Source organism: Gossypium arboreum, chromosome 11 (genome assembly GCF_025698485.1).
Source record: "Gossypium arboreum isolate Shixiya-1 chromosome 11, ASM2569848v2, whole genome shotgun sequence".
Taxonomy (NCBI): Eukaryota; Viridiplantae; Streptophyta; class Magnoliopsida; order Malvales; family Malvaceae; genus Gossypium; species Gossypium arboreum.
Window position 1 is genome coordinate 132,424,148 of NC_069080.1, and position 21,277 is coordinate 132,445,424.

At 33.5% G+C, this 21,277-nt stretch overlaps 2 protein-coding genes across 7 annotated transcripts; one reads left to right on the top strand and one right to left on the bottom strand.

Moving 5' to 3' along the window:
- Positions 1 to 1,157: 1,157 nt before the first annotated feature.
- Positions 1,158 to 9,891, top strand: LOC108472057 (sucrose nonfermenting 4-like protein). Its single transcript, XM_053021875.1, has 13 exons — positions 1,158 to 2,432; positions 2,599 to 2,686; positions 3,383 to 3,562; positions 3,765 to 3,872; positions 3,968 to 4,027; positions 4,391 to 4,480; positions 5,187 to 5,321; positions 5,909 to 6,053; positions 6,150 to 6,323; positions 7,003 to 7,066; positions 7,184 to 7,253; positions 7,382 to 7,487; positions 8,861 to 9,891. Exons 1-13 carry the CDS (start codon positions 2,308 to 2,310, stop codon positions 8,953 to 8,955), a joined length of 1,440 nt encoding a protein of 479 aa, XP_052877835.1. The 5' UTR covers positions 1,158 to 2,307; the 3' UTR covers positions 8,956 to 9,891.
- A 461-nt stretch (positions 9,892 to 10,352) lies between these two features.
- Positions 10,353 to 20,059, bottom strand: LOC108470417 (protein ALWAYS EARLY 2-like). 6 transcript variants are annotated; one of them, XM_053021796.1, is made up of 20 exons: positions 19,799 to 20,059; positions 18,966 to 19,086; positions 18,753 to 18,845; positions 18,505 to 18,567; positions 17,978 to 18,055; positions 17,377 to 17,551; positions 16,276 to 16,535; positions 15,809 to 16,175; positions 15,521 to 15,598; positions 15,092 to 15,342; positions 14,958 to 15,014; positions 14,543 to 14,839; positions 14,273 to 14,451; positions 13,913 to 14,195; positions 13,628 to 13,828; positions 13,174 to 13,335; positions 12,240 to 12,311; positions 11,856 to 12,074; positions 11,422 to 11,700; positions 10,353 to 10,770 (listed from the first exon to the last, which is right to left on the bottom strand). In XM_053021796.1, the coding sequence occupies exons 2-20, from the start codon at positions 19,068 to 19,070 to the stop codon at positions 10,600 to 10,602; spliced, it is 3,390 nt and encodes a 1,129-aa protein (XP_052877756.1). In that variant the 5' UTR covers positions 19,071 to 19,086; positions 19,799 to 20,059; the 3' UTR covers positions 10,353 to 10,599. The 6 variants fall into 6 exon arrangements, with proteins under 6 accessions (XP_052877756.1, XP_052877755.1, XP_017627202.1 ...); XM_053021795.1 differs by having other exon boundaries at positions 12,207 to 12,311; XM_017771713.2 differs by having other exon boundaries at positions 12,174 to 12,311.
- Positions 20,060 to 21,277: the final 1,218 nt, after the last annotated feature.

Here is a 21,277-nt window from a genome sequence, read left to right on the forward strand (position 1 = left end):
AGGTAAAAATTAAATTATATATTTTTATGATAGTAAAATGTAATTTTGTAATTTTAATAATTTATATTTTTATAATTTTTAAAAGGTTAAGGTGCAATATTATATTTATTAATTTAAAATTTTTATTAAAAAATAATCCTGACCTGACCCAACCCAATAGAGATAAACTCTTTAGCATTAAGTTGAACCCAGCCAACATCATTGACCCAAACTCCCCCTTTATCTCTATATCTAAATATGCTTTATTCATCAATATCGCCTTAGGTCACTCATTCCAAGCGACCTGAGAACAGATTTTTTGATTAAACAATGACTTTACTAACTAGCTTTGGTAATCGATGGCCTGTGAATGATAGGTGACATAGATGTTGGCTATCGGATTTTGGGTTCTAGTTTTTCACGAAGAACATAAAACACATTTGGAAGAAAGAAAAGAAAAAGAGAGGTTAAACTATTAAAATTGTCACTTTCATTTATTTTGGATTTTATTTTGGTCATTTATAATATCGTATTGTAATATTTTAGTCACTAAGTCTTTAATTGCCATTAACGGTGTAATGGTAAGTTGACATGACACATTAAATCATCATTTTAAATAAAAATTTTAGCTTAAATTTTACAATTAGTCCCTATATTTTTTTAATTTATGTAATTTTTTTTATGTTCTTTTAATTTTTTTTTTCTTTATTTTCCATTCTCTTCTCCTTCTCCTTTTGTTTTACTTCCTTCTTCATTTCTTTTAACATAGTTTTTCTATGTTTTCTACTAGTTCAAAAACTCGCCTCACTCAAAAAAATTGTTAAAAAAATAAAAGTATAGAGATTAATTTTAACAAATGGAAAATATAAAAAATTATGTTAAAAGAAATAGAGAAGGGTGAAAATAGGAGAAAAGAGAAGAAAATGAAAATAAAGAAAATAAAAGGAAAGTTAAAAGACATAAAAGAAAAAATTATGAACACCGATTGTATAATTTAACCTAAATTTTTATTTGAAATGATGATTTAACATGACACGTTAATTTACTATTATACTATTAATATTAATTAATAGTTTAGTGATTAAAATATTACAACTAATAAACTAAATGATTAAAATGTGACATAAGGTAAAACAAAAGTGATTATTTTAATAATTTAAAAAATGAGGAGGAGAAGAAGAAGAAATGATGTGGAAGAGGAAGACGGAGGGGGAGAAGAAAAGAAATAATTTTTTTAGTTCTGAAACTGGAATCCTATTATTTAAAATTAATTGTTAAATTTTGTATAATTTTTTATACGTAATTATTTTGAATTGTTTTTTTAAATTAAAATCAAATTAACGTATACAAATATTTGTAACTGTCATGTTATCTTTCGGTTAACCTGTTAATGGCTGGCGACAAAAAATAGAGCTTGAGTGATAATTTTGCATTTTTTTTTTAGTTAAGTGTTTTTTTTAAAGAAAAAAAGTAGTAAACAGAGTGTAGTTTATTATTATTCACATTTTCTTATTGTTTTAAACTTATTATTTATTTTATATTTACATTAATATATTTTAAACTGTAAAAAAAAAAAATCTTTATTCATAATCAGATTCTTCACTGAGAGGCTACAAAATCTTTCGAAGATCCAACCAATGTCAACTTCCCTCTAATCTTTCTCTATCCAAGTTAGGGGTTTTTTTCTTCACTTTTTTCTCTACGTTTTACATTTTCCAAAATCGTCCACTGAAAAAACCCACAGAAACTGTCATTCTTTTAGGGTTTTGGGTGAATTCATTGTTAAATTTTTTATTTTGGTCCCGGATCAAGCTCCAATTGGGTTTTTTTATGGTCGTCATTTCCAGGGGTGGGATTTTAGGTTGGACTTGTAATAGCCATTTGAGTTGTTGACTTTTGGGAATTGAATTTGTTGATTTCTGAAGGTTTCGATTGGGTTTTGTGGGTGTCACATGTAGAGGATTATTGAAACTTGTAATGGATTTGTAAGAGCTTCTCATTTGGAGATTTTAGGGGTTTTTGTGTGGTAATAGTTAGAAAAAAGAAGATATTTTTCTTGGGTTGGTTTTGATTCGGTGGCTTCTAATTAGTATGCATTAAGGGGCTCCTCTGCTCTTGGTTGTAAAGGATCCCTATTGAAAAAAAAGTTAAATGATTTTAAGTTACTAATCTTGATCAGTTGAGGTAAAATTTGTTAAATGCTTTAAATTGCTTGAGTTTTAGTGATTTCCTGGTGAGAAAAGAGGAGAAAAAAACCAAGTGGGGAACTGGTTGCATTTGAGTTTCTGGTGGACACATAATTTGGTATTTGTGTAAATTGGGGAGGAAATGTTTGCTTCTGCTCCAGATAGTGGCAATGGAAACAGTGGAGTTTCAAGGTCACTTTTGATTCCAATGCGCTTCGTTTGGCCTTATGGGGGAAGTAGAGTGTTTCTCTGTGGCTCCTTTACGAGGTGAGCTGACAAATATCACAATTTTGGTTTTTTATTTGGCCTCTTAAACCTGTGATTTAAATTTATTATATTTGAAGCTCACAACCCCCCCCCCCCCCCCCCAAAAAAAAAAAAAAAACTAATATAAGTTGGACATTGGCTATTGATTGTATCATTTTGTGCGCAGATGGTCAGAGCATATACCTATGTCTCCAATGGAGGGTTGTCCCACTGTATTTCAAGTTATTTGTAGCTTGAGCCCTGGATACCATCAGGTTAATCAGCTTCTTCTTCTTTATTTATGTGTGTGTGTGAGAGAGAGATATTAGCTGTGAAGTCCCAAACTTTAGACTGGAAAAGTCATATTTGGAACTGGATTCTAAGTGATAATATGGTACAATATTCTTGGTTTTTTAAATGGTTGTGTATATTTTCAGATAAAATCTTCGGTCCAGCCTGTTCCTTGTAGAAGAATTTAACCTGTTTAAAGAACATAGTTAACTCTTTTCTCCTGTTCAGAGCACTTGAATGTTGAGACTTGATTTTAAATCTCTCCTCTCCAATTTGAGCAATCATCGAAATGGTACTGATAATTCATTGGATGTAAATGTTGCAAGTACCTTTACACTATTTTGATGAGATCCCAGTTGAGTTATTAAGTACATCGCAGAGATTATCCTCGATTCCTAGTGATGGTAAATTAAGCTCTATAAGCTGTAGCTTCAAATAGATCATGAGCTGCTTTACCATATGTGTTGACGTTTTGTTATCTAACAAATATGACAAGTTTTATGATTGTTTTTCTATTTGAAGCGTGTTGTGTACTAATTGAAGAGTAGGAGAATGCATGAAGGAAAGCTCTGTATATCTTTGCTCATCTCTATGCTGCATCATATGGATGCATATGTAGTCTTCCTGCAGAGTGCATGTTTATTCCTATCTGAAAAATATTCGTGTTTTTTTCTCGGCAGTTTAAGTTTTTTGTTGATAACGAATGGCGGCATGATGAGCACCAGCCTTTTGTAATTGGTGATTATGGTGTGGTTAACACTATCTTTATAGCTAGGGAACCAGATATGCTTCCTCCAAGTTTTAGTCCTGAGACGCCAGGTAGGTCCAATATGGACCTGGATGATGTTTCTAGTCAAATGGTATACTTCTTTCTTAAACAATTTAAATACTTCTTTTTTTAGTATTTTTGGTGTTCACGTTAGTCTCTTTTAAGTTGTCATTTTTTGTCAGTCCTTTATCAAGTGTTGAGGTGCTTTTTGTAAAGGAATCAAGCCAAAAGTTATTGTAATATGTTAGAGTTTAGATGGATAAGACTTAAGTTCATTTATGGGTGACTTGTAGGAAGCGGCTCCAACAATATCCAATGCAGATTTGGAGGTCTCTCGTCATCGTATAGCTGCTTTCTTGTCAAGACACACGGCATATGAGTTGCTTCCTGAGTCAGGCAAGGTTTGAATGCATTACCTTTCTCTAGGAGCTGTTTATGTGGTAATTTATTAGGGTTGCTTGAGGCTAATTCTATCTGAATGTGTCCATTGTCGCAGGTCGTTGCCTTGGATGTTGATATTGCTGTGAAGCAAGCATTCCATATTCTGCATGAACAGGTGAATCTCATTAAAGACTTAAAAACATGCGGATAGGAAAGATATGCACAGTCATTCCAAATGAAGGTTCTACTTCAAATGTTTCCCTCTTTCTTAAGTCTGTCATCAAGAGAGAAGATAACTTTGTAGTGCATGCAATTTTTTCCCTTTTACTGCTTCCTTTTTTTTTCTCTCCCTTTTATGTTTTGTATGCATCTTATCTGAAGTAAAGTAATTCTTCTTTCTCTAGTTCCTTTGGAATAAGTCATTTACATTTTATTAGAGTTTTTAATGATTACATCGGTGTGCAACTCGTATAGTCTTTACATTTCACCTACGATTGTCAGCAAAGATATAATCTTTGTTGATTTATGCTACTTTCAGGGAATTCCCGTGGCTCCTCTCTGGGATTCTTGCAAGGCCCAGTTTGTTGGAGTCCTTAGTGCTCTGGACTTTATTCTTATCTTAAGAGAGGTAAGTTTGAAAGAAAAAGATTTTCATTTTTCCTTTCACATGTTAATCTAAGCTGTAAGAAGCTTAAGGAAAACTTTATTTGTAATTGGAAAAAAAGCAATTTTATTAAGGGCAAATTCTGTTTAGAGACCCATTGTTGTATGGATTACAGATATGAACTTTGATGAAATAGATGGGTGGCTGTTACTTTCAATGGAATTCTGGCATGAAACTAACCATGCTTCTTTCTTATTATGCTGAACTTAGAGATCTCCATTATTGGGGGAGAGAGAGAATAAGAGGAATATAGGAAGGAAAAACCAGAGAGCCACCTAACAGTGGGGTAGCCTCTTGTATTTTATAGTAAGAGGTTGAGCATACAAGTCATCATATGACATCAAGACACCTTATAACAACAATGGCTTAGAGATTACCTATTTTTGATAGAGAGAGAATCGTTCAATGAACTACTGAAGTAGTTCTTTATGTAAAATATTTGGTGAAAGTTTCATTGGCTAGAGATTACCTGTTGTCCTCCACAGCTAATCAAATGTTTTAAATCACTGTAAAGCAGTGGATAAAGTAACATAATTTTATAGGAGTACTAATGGGATGTTTTTAAGCTTTCTCATAAATACTGCAAGTTGAAATGTGGAAATACCTGTTATTTCCCCTTATTTGCAACAGTGTACCTTTGAGTATGTTTAACATGTATTTTGAAGGACAGTTGGGGAATCTTGGTTCGGATTTGACAGAAGAAGAATTGGAGACGCACACGATATCAGCTTGGAAGGAGGGAAAGGTGCATATTAGCAGACAGATGGATGGCAATGCCAGATCATATCCTAGACGTCTTGTTTGTGTAAGGGCTTTCATTTACTTGGTTATCTAATATATCTGGTTCACCATTCATGTTTGCCTCTGATTATTTACATTTTTTTTTGGATTGTTCATGAAGGTGGTAAACTTGCCTCAATACTACTTGATTTTCAGCTCTTCATTTTTTTTTTCTAAATGGAATTTTAAAAGTTAAACTACTGCTTTTGGCTTGAAAAATGGGTTATTTAATTGTTTAAATTATTAGGATGAGCTTTTTTTTTACCATGTGATCTTAAGTTCTTGACCTATTGCTTTTGGATGACCTTTTGGGATATATTCATGAAAAAGAGATGGTAACTTCTTAGTCCAGCAGTTCCAGCTTTTGGAAGGAACGATTATTCAGGTTCTCATGTTACTAAGGTTATGCAATCTTTGATATTTCTCCCAAAATTTAGAACAATTACCCAATCCCATGTTTATAAAGAATCCCGTTGTAATTCTATTTATCTTGTATTTTCTCAGACTTCTTTTGCTAATATTTGTTAGTCCTTGGACTTTATTGAAGTCAATCTAAATTTTTGGGTTAGTTTTTTTTATCTGTACGGTAACATTTAGTACCACTGTATGCAGGCTGGGCCGCATGATTCTTTGAAGGATGTTGCTTTGAAGATTTTGAACGGTAATGTAGCTACGGTTCCCATCACTCACTCTTCGTCACCAGATGGTTTGTTTCCGCAGCTTCTACACCTTGCCACCTTGTCTGAAATCCTAAAATGTAAACTTTTAACTTTGTTGTTAGCTGAAGGTACTTGACTTCATATTTGTTTGTTGAGGGTGCATGAGTTCTTTCTAACCCGAACCTAATTTGCAGGTATTTGCAGACATTTTAAACATTCTTCTAGCTCCTTGCCCATTCTTCAACAACCAATTTGTTCAATTCCCTTGGGTACTCGGGTACCAAAAATCGGGGAATCAAATCGTCGGCCATTGGCAATGCTGCGACCAAATGCCTCTCTTGGTGCTGCTCTGTCATTGTTTGTGCAAGGTAACCTCCAGCCTTTGTGCTTAAGGTTTTCCACTGTTGATCCATGTTACTTGGCTTGAGTGTCAATGCCAGAGATGGGTAGAGGTGTTCATGGGCCAGGCTATGGCCCATGAACCATGAACCATGCTCTGTCATTGTTTGTGCAAGGTAACCTCCAGCCTTTGTGCTTAAGGTTTTCCACTGTTGATCCATGTTACTTGGCTTGAGTGTCAATGCCAGAGATGGGTAGAGGTGTTCATGGGCCAGGCTATGGCCTGAAAAATTTTCAAATCCCTTAACCGAGGCCATGTCTAGATATGCATGGGCACATGTCGGACATGGTTACTTTGAGAAAAATAAGAAGTTGGCTGCGGATGTTTCATGTAGTACAATAAGATAGAAATGATGACTTAGTGAGTAATTTAGAAAGGAATGGACTGTTTCAAGCATTATTTCTTGTAAGGTTGGATTCGGGATGTTTTTTCGTCTACATCTTTTCATTGCGTGTTGAGCTTTTTACCTTAGTTGTCTTGGTGAACGTTCAAATAACTAGTCATATATTGTAGATACGGATGGACCTTGTTTAGAGGTGTTATTGTATTACTAATTCTTTTATTTTGGGAGGGATGTCCATTAGAGTTATAAGTGATAGTTGGTATTTGTTCTTTTCCATCTTACAATATCACTCCTTGTTTTGCAGCCGAGGTAAGTTCGATACCAATAGTGGATGAGAATAACGCGTTGATTGATATATATTCAAGAAGGTAATGACATTTTTTGTTTAGTTCAGAAATGAAAATTATAAGAACAATAAAATGTTGGATGCAAAACTGATTAATTTATGTTCCTTAACAAAAGTTATCCGCATGTGTGCTTGACAGTGATATAACCACTTTGGCAAAGGATAAAGCTTACGCACAGGTTCGTCTCGAAGACATGAGTATTCATCAGGTAATTCTGAAATATTGTATGTGCATTAAGTGCCTATTAAGTTGAATGCAAAGATGGAAATGGAGCTTTTCTTATCAGGCTGAAATGTCGAAGACCTCTTAAGAATTTTGTGATACTCACTCTTGCAGGCCTTGCAGTTGGAGCAAGATGCAAACTCTTTCAATGGACAAAGATGTCAAATGTGTCTACAATCAGATACTTTGCACAAAGTGATGGAGCGGTTGGCAAATCCAGGTATCCTTTTCCAGACGTTCTCTTTTGTTTATATTTACATACGGGCATAATTGAATAAACAGCCCTCAAACTATAGTGCTTTTTTGAGTTAGGTACCTAAACTATTTTTTGGTTGAACCGAGTACCTAAACTATAATTCTGTAACCATTACAGGCCCTACCATTATCTCCATTAGAAAAAAGAACACTTTAGCCAATTAGGAGTTGACATATAATTAAAATTTTATTTGCTCTTTATTTAACTAGAAAATTGAAAAAAGAAAATAAATAAATAAATATTACTGTTAAATAAAAATTAAAATAAAATATCCCCCTCTCTCTCTCCATCTTCTCCATCTTCATGACTTCATCCACCCCCCATTACTTGCAAACTATACCAGCAAACCTCCATCATCTTGATCTACCATCTCCTATTATCATCTAATCTCATTACCATCAAACCTCCATCACCATCTGATTGCTTTAAATCTTAGAAAAAAAACTTAAAATATACCGAATTTTAAAAAAAAAAAAATCTAAACCCAAAACCAAAATACTAGGAGAAATTTGGGTATTTCTTGGAAACTGGATATTTCAAAGCTGTAGGATTTCAAAGTTCACCATATTTTTTGAATCTGAGTATTTTTTTAATGGCTTGAAATTTACCAAATTGAAAGCAAGTGCATGAAGTTTTTTGGGTCTTTCTTTTCTGTTAATTAGAAGGAATACGTACATCCCTGAGAAAGTGCATTCAACAACTTCTTCTTATTCTATTATTCATGGTTTTCGTTCATTAGCCTCTCCAAAGCTTCTTTTTTTAACCTTTTCTCGCTCTATATCTCCATGTCCAGGTTCATCTCTTTAACTTTTCAAATATTTTAGCTTTTTTATTAATTTTTTTTTTTTGGAATTTTTGTTGTTGTTGGTGTTACTAATCATTTGAGAAGCTTTTTTTTTTATTTCCAATGGTAAATTCTGGGATGAGGAAGATGAAGAGAGTTGTTTTCAATTTAATTTTTATTTAATATTAATTTTAATTTTAATTTTATTTTTATTTTTCATTTAATTATTTTCTTTTTTTTCTTTCAAATTTTTAACTAAATTAAGGGAAAATAAAATTTTAATTATGTGACAACTCCTGATTGGTTGAAGTGGCTTTTTTTAAATGGAGATAACGGTTGGGGCCTATAATGGTTACGGTATTATAGTTTAGGTACCTGGTTCGACCCAAAAAACAGCTCAGGTACCTAACTCAAAAAAGAGGAATAGTTTAAGGGCTATTCATTCAATTAAGCCTTACATATGCTGCAGCTTGTTCTCTTATAATTATCTCAAGTTTCCAAATCTCTTCAACGTGATTTAGTCTCTGCTGTTTTGTTGCTCCTATGTCTTCAGGGACTAGGAGACTCGTGATTGTGGAGGCTGGCAGCAAGCGAGTTGAAGGAATTATTTCATTAAGTGATATCTTTAGGTTCTTGCTTGGTGTTTAGCTCATAAAGGTTGAGCCTTAAGTAATTCCATTTGAGCACTTTAATGTGGCGGCATTGAGGAAGATCTATTAATTTCATCGAGTCCTGTTTCTATCAGCTCCACGCGACCCCTCGTCCCATGGTGAATGATCTTTGTGACTCTTGGTTGTTTTGATTGACGGGGCTTCGTAACTGCAACCCCCAATCCGTTTTTAGGATAGAAAATTTCAATGAGCAAGAAAAGAATCTGTAAATTGTGAATTCAATTTTCCCCACCTTCATTTCAATAATCAACTCAACCATATTGCTGTTGTAGCATCATTGTCTGTGACTATGCTAACAGGGAAAAGGAAAGGGTGTAACTGTAGCAGCCGGACTTGGAAGAGTGCATTTCTGGGTTCATAATCCACACAGTCCCTGACATTATGTAGTGCATTTCCCGGTTCAAGATCGGCACAGCCCTAAAGCTCGAGTCTCAACCTGTGATATTAGGTTAGTTGGACTTGAAAGAGTGCATTTCCAGCTCAAGGTCCGCGCAGGCTTAAAGTCTAGTCTTCTCCGGTGAGACAGGGTAGTTTTTAGGCTGGCTGGACTTGGAAGAGTGCATTTTCGGGTTCAAGATCCACATAGGCATAGAGCTCAAGTCTTGGCCTGGGACACTAGATTGTTTTTAGTCTGGCTGGCCTTGGAAGAGTGCAATTTCGGGTTCAAGATCCACAGGTTTAAGGCTTGAAACTCTGCCTGGGGCACAGGACAGTGTAGTTTTTTTTAGTTTCTGATCCTCTCTTTGGTTGGTTCTAGTCTTTCCCAGATATTATATAGGTAATGCCATATATTTGTGAAGCTAATGTGGTTATTATTAAAATATATAAAATATAAATATTTTCTTTTACATACACATATATAAGTGTAAAATCAAATTAAAATTTATTAATATGATACATCCGTTTGGGGTGATATCTGTTTGTTTTCTGTTTTTCATATTAATTTTTTTTAAATTGATTTTGACAAAATGAATTTTGTTTTATGCATTTTGAATAATGTTTGAAAAATTTTTAAGTTTTTAAAAATCATTTTCAATTAAATAAAAAACAATCAATAAATTTTATATGGTATTTTTCATAAATAATTTTTTATATAGATTTTTAAAGTTAATTTTATTATTTTAAATATAAAATATTTATTTTTATGATAAAAATTAAAGCTGTAAATTAAATAAAATAAAAAATTCAGTTCCCTGCATCTCATAAACCAACATTTCGAACATTAAGTAGATTTTCGTTTTTTCCCTCAACTCTATATCCACTTTGCAAATGAAAATAAATAAAATTAAAATATCAAAGTCAATGTAAAAAACACCTCACAAGAGATAATAAATAAGTATTTTTTTTAAATGTTGAATACTTGTAATCAAATTGTTTTTATTTTTTTAATTGAGCTAAACAGGATTGGTATTAATCTGACTAATGACACCAATATATAACACTTCATAACCATCTTCCATAATCTTTATAAAGAGGAAAAAAGGGTGAAAATGAATTAAGATAATGTAACTCATAAGAAAAGAGTTACAAATCTAGAAGTTCATATTTCACTTTTATTAAACATCGTCGTCTAATTGCAAAAAAAATATTGTATTAAAATTGGAAAAATAAAAAAGAAATATCATATTAAAGTTGGTATTAAAGCTAATATTTGAGTCTTAATTTTGCCCATACACATTTGTATTTCTCGGTAAATAGGCAGGTTTTGGGGACAGCATGGATGCAAGCTTGTAATGGCTGAATCAATTATTTGAGCCACATCTGCTGGTGGAAATTGTCTCTCTGTACATCTCTGCACGTTAGAAGACAAACCAGTAATCAGCACAAAGATCTCGATTTTCGATAACTTTAGACACGGATACAATTTACACGAAGGAGACACCGAAAAATAACTAAAATAAACTATAGAATATGATATGAATATATGAAGGAAAAAAAAGTATGAACACATGGATCATTAGGTTTAAGAAGATTGTAAGAAGAAACATGTATGAAACAAGTGTTAAACTCGAAGTGACCGAAAATGGAAATCTGACTGTCTAAACTTGAAGCAACTTGAAAAGCCCGACTGACAAACCCGAATGACCCAAATCTGAGAATCTTAACTCAAAGTGATCCGAGAATTTCATAACCCGCTTTGATCTGACTAAAGTCAACCCGACCCGTCAATTGACATGTCTACAAGTACATGAAAAATAATATGGGTATATAACATCAAATATATGCACTGTTGCGTCTAAATAATTGCAATAAAGAAATGGGTATGAAGCAGTGAGTCTTCTGGTAATCAGCACAAAGATTAATTTGATAATTTTAAGATACAACACAAGAAGACACGAAAAATTAATTAAAACACGAGGGAATAAAACATGAATGCACGAAAATTGCAATACAAAATTTAAAAGAAAAAAGTATGATGCAGTGTTCCGGTACTGTGTTTTACCTGTATCATGAGCAAGGTAGAAACACATGATGTGATAAGCTCCAAAGGAACTTGTTCCTCATTTTTGTTGGAAGCTTCTTGCAACCTGGGATTAGGGGCCCAACCGGTGGTGGGCATTGGTTTTGATGTAATGGAAACCGAGCCATTCACCTGATTCTGCTCCGGTGATTTGATCGCTGGCATACTAATGTCGGATGTAATCTGCTTTTTATCAACAATGTTCAGAGCTTCTCCGATCCTCTTAAATGCATCTTCACCTTCCTTCATCGATGACAGAGCCTGAATAAATAGTGCATGATAACTGATAAGTCTCAGTAAACCATAAGTTACATTACTTCTAAAAAAAACTTAAAATGTAGGGGTATTTGTATTCGACACTTGTATCCAAATCTGTGTAAGACCATAAGCCTTATACAAAGAATGAAAAGATGTACCTTGATAGCAGCATCAACCATAGCACGTGCTTTTAGTCTCGAGCCATTAATAATGTCACCTACAACACACCCTGCTTCTGGTGAAATAAGTGAACTATCAAATGAACAACTTGTCAAGCCACCTAAGAAATCAAGATTAGTTGGGTGTTTCTGCCATGGTAATAGAGGGTTTGCAGGGTAAGTATTACGTTGTCGCAAGTTAAGTAATGCAGAAGAAGCCTGCAGAGAAAACAATCAAACCAGAAGTTGTCAAAGAAGAGAACATGAAAATGAAAAGAATTTAACCAGTTCTTTTAACAATTCATGGAAGCCACATGCCTGGCCACTGGCTTCCTTTAGCTGTACAAGTACCGTGGTAATATGCTTCTTGAAATGTTCAGATACCTTTAAACAACTCTCTCCATTTTGGATTTCTATTATGTCGTTTGTATTTCTGAGCTCTGACAGTAAAGCTTCCTGCAATGTTTTATATATATACATGAAAAAGATCAGCCCCACTCATGTAATTCAGCCTATATTACCCGGATTCAGGGTAAGTGGTAAATATGGATATATAGATATAGGTTAAAGTACCAGGGAAGTCCCTATATTATAGGAACCGGATCAAGTTAGTCCCTCTATTATTAAACGGATCAATTTAGTCCTATACTATTAAAAAGAATCAAATAATTCTAAATTGTAACAGAGTTAACATTTACCGTTTAAAAAATGTCTTGAAACTAATTTTTTCAATTGCAGTTCAATTCTAAATGAAAGATTTCATTTACAGAACCATAAAAACTTTTAAAATATTAACATTATTAAAAAGTAAATGATATTTCCTTAACAGTAAATGTCAACTCCATTCCAATTTTGCCTTGTTTGATTCTTTTTAATAGTAGACTAAATTGATCCATTTAATAATAGGACTAAGTTGATGAGGTCCATATAATAGAGGGACCTCTTAGGTACATTCACCTATATATATATAGATATCGTTATATTAGTTGGACTCATCCTTTTTTATGAAATACCAATGTCTTACACTTGTGTGCAACACACATCTGGATATGGTATGAGGATATTACCCTCTAAATACATCCAAAACTTAGAAAACTTGAACAGACCTATAACTGACAATCACACCCAAGTCCGAGTAACATAGATATGTCTAATATGAATCTACTTAATCCAAAGAGATCATTTTTTGGAGATGGAGGTATCCGCTAGCAAATTAGTTATCTATATGAGCATGCTAAACTCATATGAAAATATCAAAGAGCATTAAGATGAATTGAAAAGGGTATAAACAATGAATCTCTAAAAGTAGTGTAATAACCTTTTTGTCCAAAGCATGACTCAATTCAGACATAGCTCGTATATCAGCTTCCCTCCCTTGAATATGTGCAATTCCAAGGGGCTGATCATAGGCTGCCTGATGTGCACTAACAACATGCGGAAGAGCTGGCTTACCATGCAACAGAGTATGTTTTGCATCAACCTGGACAAAACCCATATATGTTGTATTGGTTATGGATTAATATTTAAAATTATTGCTACAAAAATTCTAATTCTAGACTTAATAATGAACACCTAGAGTATTTGATTAAAAAAAGAATGTGCAAAAAGGGAAGGTTTTGGGGGAAGGAAAAACAGGGTCCTCAAAAACGATGTGTTAAGTTGAAATCTCAAGTCATAAAACAAAGAGATTAACAAGAAACATGTTAAATCAAACCAAAAAAATCTAGAATCAATAAAAGAAATTAGTATTTGCAATTTCTAAGCATTCTTACCTTTATCGGGTTTATGTTCACAGAGCTTGTCGCATTTTCCACGCACCCACAAGAAGTGAATACCTCAGGCCCACCAAGCTCTAAATGTCGATTCCCTTGGGACCCTCTGGGTGCCAAAGAAAATTGATCGAAAGTAAGATTTTGTTTCTTAAGAGTTTCTGGCATATTTTCCAACGGATTTAGTGGCATACAATCAATATCCTGCAATAACATGCCTGTGTGACTTCCGCAATGAAAGAACATTAACAATCTATAATGCTGATATGTTTATAAAAATGCAGTTACCATGACAAATTCAACTCCTAAATCTGGACTGTCAAACTGAACCCTGCACCTATCATGATCCACGGTAAGTACTTTTCCATCATGAACTTCCCTTGTTTTAGGGTGAATGGCAATTACTCGTTGTCCAACACATAAAGGTGGTGCTAAATCTGTGGCAAGCCCTTCCCTAGTACCAACACGAAGTTGAGTATAATGTTGTCTCACAGACTCCCGATACTGTTTAAGTTTTTCCCTCTCTTCAATTAAAAAATGTTCAGAAAGCCTCCGAGGTTTGCCAAGGGAACTGTATTAACAAGCAATTGCATTGTGAAGTTTCTGTTTTTCCAAATTTCTCAACACTAGGGATAATGACAGACTTACCTCCTTATGACACCCCACTCAACACGGGTAAGCCTTGGAATGTGATCCAAGCTGACATGATTTAAGTACTCCACAAACTCCCTTTTAGCAAACCAAGCATAATCAATAGCACTGTAAAACCATTCGAAACAGCACCATCTTCGTGCAAGATTGGATGATAGGCAGGAAGAAAGCATTTCCTGAAATCCAATAACATCCATAAATTATACTCTAAAAGTTTTGAAAATTCTTTTGCGGGAAGGAAATGAATGGTGGAAGATCAGGTTCTACCTTCGGTGTGAACGGTGGAACAGAATGGTTGTTTGGTTGATTTTTTAGTGTGCAAACAGAAGAGTTTTTGTGTGCTGAAAGTAAAGCTCTCTTTAGGTTCATTTTACGTCTACTTTGATGCTTAGCTGGTAAGCTAACAGGATCTGGGGCAGGAACTTGTGAAGTCGACACCACTGAATCAATTCCAGCCATTTTTGGATCATTATTAGTGACAGAACCTTCTGGAACTTTGAATGATGTTTGCTGAGAAGCACATTTACTTTTAGTGAGATATTTCTTCTCTTCCTTAGCCATTTCCTACAAGACAAAACAGCATCAACCAGGTGATAATATATGTAATTAAAGTAACATGGAAGTTACTTGCTCTCTTAATATGCATTAAACAAGTACATAAAACATTACAAGATTCACCTACCTCATTATCACAATGTTTTCTCAAACGAGAATCCATTGGAGCCTCTGAGTTTGATATCTGCAGTTAGAACAAAAGATTGTCAAAAATCATAATTGGAAGGAAAATAGTTACAATAAAAAATATTCAGCACCTACCTTTGAAACGTAGGGTTTTTGTTTTCTTTTCCTTGGGTTATTTGAAGGTTCTTGCTGTTGTTTTGGTTCAGAAACTGTTGATTTTCGAGAGGTATCATCTTCAGTTCCATTAAGTAAGTTGAGCACCTTTTTATTTGGCCTGGGTTGCTTTATTTTATCTCTATGATGAGTTATAGATGCAGCTTCAGGTACACTAGACTGGTCATCAGCTTCAATTGTAGTTCTATCCTCTTTCAGTTTGACAGAAGATTCTAGGCAAACATGGTAACAACAAAAGGAATAAGAAAATGAATCCTTCTAGCATGCATTAAGTAAATGGAGTAGAAAAAAGAAACATATAATGAGCAACTAAAACAAGTGTCTGGGAACCTGATAACATATGGTACACTGAAAAAGAAAAAAGTTGAAATATAAGCAACTGACACCTACCGGATTCCGTTATTGATGTTGGCACCACAGAAGACAAATTGGCCAATGCCAGCAGAGCATCTAGGGCACAGCTTTGATCTACATACAGGAGAAGAATTAAAATCCGATGTTGAGCTTGTATGTGGTATGAAATCCAAAAGTAATACAGTTACAAGAAACCATTATACATTAAACAATGTAACAACGTTAAATTCCTCTTTGATTTTCCTGTTCTTTTTCTATTGTTACTTTTTTGCCTTGATTAAGTAGAACTATGACATCATGCAATCCCAGATCTCAAGTTCATACCTCTGAGGACATGCTTCTTAGTTCTCTTCCTCTCAGTACATGGTGAAAGTTTCTTTTTTGCACTAGAAATCTCCATATCAACTTTCCTTTTGAGATCATTACCTACAATTCCTTCAGTGCCACTACATGCTTCTCCACCATCATCGGACAGATTATTCTTGCTCTCTTCAACTTTGATTTTCTTCCTGTAAAAGTTTTTCCCCTTTCGATGAACTTCAACAGTACCAATGCCGTCCATATCCATCAAAGGGCCTCTATCTCTGGCATAAGTTCCACTTACAAGTTCTATGCCTCCAGGCCCACCTTCCATCCAGCATTCATATGAAGAATCATGAAGCTCAGCCTTACTTGTCTCTGATTGTGGCAACTGATTGCATGTCAATAGAAAAAATAAACATAAAAATTATTGCACAGATAGGGCAAGACAACAAAAAAGAAGTTATAAACTTAAATCAGAGGTAATATACCATCCTATCATAGCTTCGAACAGGTGAGGGTCTTCTGCGTTCAGTTATTTTATAAGGTGAACGAGAAGCAGAAGGGGAACCTCCTTTCTGCAATGTCCCAGTCAATGTCAATGCAGCAACATGTTCATCATCCTTATCATCAACCTCTGATTTCTTAATTCTTTTGGTTGGTGGAACGAAACTTTCAGTGTCATCTCTCCTATATGAATATGAAACAGGGACCCGAGGAGTCCTTTTCCGACATGCATGAGGAAGAATACCTAAAAGGAACCAAAACCAAATGAGGACCTCAATCAAGTTATGGAGATTATTATAATAAACTTTTGCCAGCATTGACATACTATACTTGGCAAACATATTTGAAACATGGCATTCTTCCCCTTTAAATACATAAAACACTAAGAACAAATTATGATTGCATAAACAGAACCAAATATTATACCAAAAGACAATTGGTCCCCTAGACACTGAAAGAATTTTCCTAGATCATGAACAGTCTCCACTGATCTTTGAACTAATAATGATGCTAAATGCAAACACTTGGATTCCCTATAGATAGGCAAGTAAACATGGATTGCAGAAGAAAATACAAATAATAGCAGGAAAAGCCTTAAAATATCAAAAAGAGGAAGAAAGAAAGCTCTGATATTAGCTTGCCAGTGTATCTCCCACATTAGAGATCCTCCTAAAAGAATTTTGATTCACAAAAGCATCTGCACATCTTCCACTTATTCTAATTGATCATCAAGTAAAGCTTTTGTTTTCTCTTCTTGTGTTATTTCTGCAGACCAAACAATCACCAGTGGAACCTTTTATTTAGTTTTCCCCTTCTGATTGATAACATTTCTTTCTAATATTATTAGACTTCTCCGCTCTGCGACAAACCAAAAACAACTTCAAGCACAATTCTTTGCTTTTCTTCCAACATATATTTGGACAAATAGTATCATTTTGACTGTTTCCCTTTTCGGTCTCCTAGTTGCTTTAATTGCCAAAAAAGAGATATAACTAGGGGAGGGAAAAATTAAAGACTCTTATGATAAACAAAGAAACTAAATTGAAGATAGACACAATAGTGCTAACAAGAACAATGTATCTTACCATTAAGACCTGCCCTTTTCAACAAAGACAGGCATCCTTCACTAGATGCAATGGATCGGGGCTGAACAACATCCTCTTTTGAGGACTCAAGATGAACCTTAGCTCGCTTTCGCTTTTGAACTTTCTCTGACATGTCAGAAGGTTTGTTGCTCTCTCTTTCGCCATCACTCACGCCCTGTTGGTTGAGATGGTGCAAAATTTTCAATCCTTAGTCAGTAGAGGAATCATAATAAGAGTTCAAGTTATTTTAGAGCCTAAAATGGAAAAGATGCAATTTGCAAAAAAAAAAAAAAAAAAAAAAAAGAAAAGGAGCACAATGAGGAAGTATACTGCCTAAAGAATAGACTACACACACACACACACAAAAAAAAAAAAAAAAAAAAACAACAACAACAACAACAAACAAACAAAAACAAAAACTTTTATTGATAAGAATGCGGACTGCAGAATGAAGCTTGTGGAATAGCTTTAAAATTAATAGTATTAACAGCAAAGAAGAGAGGGGAACAAAATTTGCTGAAAATAAAAGATAAGCCATAACAAATACAGCAAATATCACAGATTTCCTTGTAAATATTCAAAACGAAAAATCCAAACTCACCAGGACATTATAGTGGTCAGTCATCATTGCTATTAGGCCAATCACAGAAGCTGTTCCATCTGGCAGGGATAAATATGCCTGAAAATAAAACAGTTACTATAAAAAGACCTCAAGTTAACAATATTCATAACCAAATAGAGGACAGACGAAAGCAATGCTTTTTCCAACATATAAAGGCCCAAATGAAACTACATTCACAGGTCCTGAAGCACATGACTCTATATAACCTCTTGAAGACTTTAGAAACTGCTCGTTCACATTACACCATAGCGGTGCATGGATTTCTAAGCACAATCCTCATCCAATTTCAACTGGATAAATCTTGAGAAGCCTAGTTAAAGCTAAGAAATGGCATTAACTAAGAAGTTTCACTGTTTTTTCCCCCCTTTTTGATCTTTTTAGAATAGTTAGTCTTTCTTACACAATCCCTTGAGTAGCGCAGAAACAATAATCAATAAACCTAGAAGCATCCAAGCACAGAATTAAGCAATATTAGTTCTTAAAGCTACATTCAAAGCTAAACATACCCTATTCATACTGTAAAGGGCTTCCACCATTTCAGCGGACCTATTATGCACAGCAGCAGCCACCTAAACATAATAAATCACAAAGTTTTAAAACAAATAAAAAAAGGTTAATTAAGTTTATAATTATACAGTCCATGATGGGATTATCCCAATATAAAAGAATGCATAGAACTACAAAGAAAACCTTTTTTTTTTAGTTCTTTTGATATTTCTCAAAGTTACAGTAAATGTATCAGAAATAACAATACCTTCTTCCAATCTTTCCCGTGTTCCCGGTAAGCTTTATAAAATTGCTCAATTTCAGCCTTGCTCCATTGAGTTCCTAACTTGTCAGTTAATTTCTTCTATGTTGTAGATTCCACACGTCAAAACAACACAAAATTAGCAAATAAAGTGCTCCAAATTAACCAAGTAACCAACATATGATAAAAAAATCAATGAGAAGTTACTCAAACACTTACCTTTGCCGTACTTTTTCTTGAATTCCCAGCATTTTTATCAGGAGATACTTCATATACACTCGAATACTGTTTGTTCACACTTTTAGATTTCCTTGTTGGGGCCATCAACACCTTTCTCTATCTGAAAAATTCCATTAACAAACATAAACCCCCAAAAAATATTATCCATAACTTGAATAAACTAGCTAAATTAGATTCCTTAACTTAATTCTTAGCCAACCAATATATGAAAAGTTGATAAATTTAATACAGATCAAAGACCCCAGCAGCAAATGGTAGTGCAGAATTTAACACAGTTTAGAATTGGAACTTGTTTTGTTAATAAATGTAAACAGCTTAAAAAGGGAGGGAAATATAAAAGTTTGTGCAAATTTAAAATCAATGTCAACAATGAACTAAAAAAAGAAAGTTTAAATTTTTAAATAATTAATTAAAAGAGAAAAAAAAAAACACTAGAACACCTCAAATCCAGGATCAAGATTTTGTTCAAAAAATACATATTTTTTTGAAAATCTAAAAGAATCCGTTATAAAGCTTCTGTAAACCATCACCTTTTTTTTCTGAAAAAAAGGGCATATAAGAACAAATATAAAAAAAAATCCAAATTGCAGGAACTCAAAAACCAAAATCTATAATTCAGTATAAAAGGATGGCCAATGGTTCGAAAAACTGCTTCAAAACCAGTAAAGAAAAACAAAAAAACACTTTTAAAAAACCATAAAGATTCATACTTTGAACACAATATGTCTTATTAACATTCCAAAAGGCACACGTAGTTTCAAAATCTCAGCTTTTTAAACCCTAATTCACAGATCGGAAACAAACCCACTTACCAAATTACAGCCTTGTTCGATCTGAGCTAAACCATGAAGATAAACATAAGGGTTTTAGAAGGAGAAAGGTACAAAGTTTACCCAAACAAAAAGAAGAAAGAGGTTTTTCAAAATAAAAAATAAAAAAAATACAAATATGTTAAAAGAAATTTTTGATAGAGAGAGGGTGGCGTTGCCGCGAAACTTGAATATAAAGGTGGTTTGGCCAATTAGATTATTTTTTAAAAAATTTTAATTTTTTATTTTTTATTTGGCCTTTTTCTCTTTGAATCTTTGTGGGGGGTGATTTTTGAAGGCTATGGATGGGGTGGTGATAACCACAGGACACGTGGCACGATGATCGAATTGGCCATTTTGATGGTTGATTTTGAGGTTATCGGCTTGGATTTATGTGGATGATAATAGGGGATTAAGTTTGAATGTGCACTTTTAGGCTAAATTGTCAAATCAGTCCCTTATTTTATGTATAATTTTGTTTAACTGCCGGAAAATTTTAAAAATTTAAATTGTTTTTTGACTTGTTTTAGGACACCAATCCGAAAATATTGTTTCGAAATTTTCACCATATTGGAGAATTTTAGAGGTGAAAATAATATATTAATTTAATATTTTAAAAAATATAAAAATCATCTAAAATTAAATAAGGCAATAAATGTTTTTATAGATAAAGTGAAATTGAGATGCGATTTTAATTTCTTTTTAAATATTTTATCTAATCTCTAATTCGCGCTAACCCTAATAAGATTTTAATATATTATTTAAATTTTAAAAATATTTTATATTAATATTAATATATTTTAATTCAAGCCAAGTGATTTTAATTAAAATTCACTTTGTTTGAGCTCAATTAGGACTAGATCTATTAAACCGAAAGAATAATTGGATTTATTGGGGGAGAAAATTTTCTTTCCATGAAGTTTATAAAGTACCATCCCTACACAGTGAACGGATTTCTCAACGAATTGGTATAGTCTTCTAGACGAATCAAAATTTTATCTCTTGACTTTATAGATACTTGAAATATCACTTAAAATATAAGTTTACAGAGTAGAAATGTCTCATCCAATCGAACCATGCACTACACTTCGCTCTCTCTGTGTGAACTCGAACTAAACTCTAAACTCCCTTTTAGTAAAATTTAAGGGGGCAATGACAAATGTAGTCAAATTACGTACTTGGTTTTATTTTGATCGCCTAATTATTAATTTATTGGGAATTTAGTCATTCAACCTTTCAAAATTAAATATTTTAGTCACTTTCTCATTAATTTTTGTTGACTTGATAATGGAAGTCTAACATTGACTTTTTATTGATCTAATAATAAATTTAACCCTCCAGTGTTTACACGGTAGATCAACTCAATCCTAAATCTAAAAAAAGTTAACCATCAATATTTACAAAATTTATTATTTTAATCTTTTTATAAAAATAGAGGCTAAATCGAAAAAATAATAATCGTAACCAAAATAGAATCAAGTG

Excerpts from the sequence above, each read along its gene's own strand:
- LOC108472057 (XM_053021875.1), top strand. The coding sequence starts at position 2,308 with ATGTTTGCTTCTGCTCCAGATAGTGGCAATGGAAACAGTGGAGTTTCA. Across the intron at positions 3,563-3,764 it reads ATGATGTTTCTAGTCAAATG|GAAGCGGCTCCAACAATATC; the intron begins GTATACTTCTTT and ends GGTGACTTGTAG. Across the intron at positions 4,028-4,390 it reads TCCATATTCTGCATGAACAG|GGAATTCCCGTGGCTCCTCT; the intron begins GTGAATCTCATT and ends TGCTACTTTCAG.
- LOC108470417 (XM_017771712.2), bottom strand. The coding sequence starts at position 19,070 with ATGGCCCCAACAAGGAAATCTAAAAGTGTGAACAAACAGTATTCGAGT. Across the intron at positions 12,312-13,173 it reads GTCATGCTTTGGACAAAAAG|GAAGCTTTACTGTCAGAGCT; the intron begins GTTATTACACTA and ends AAAACATTGCAG. Across the intron at positions 11,701-11,855 it reads TGGTTGATGCTGCTATCAAG|GCTCTGTCATCGATGAAGGA; the intron begins GTACATCTTTTC and ends CTATTTATTCAG.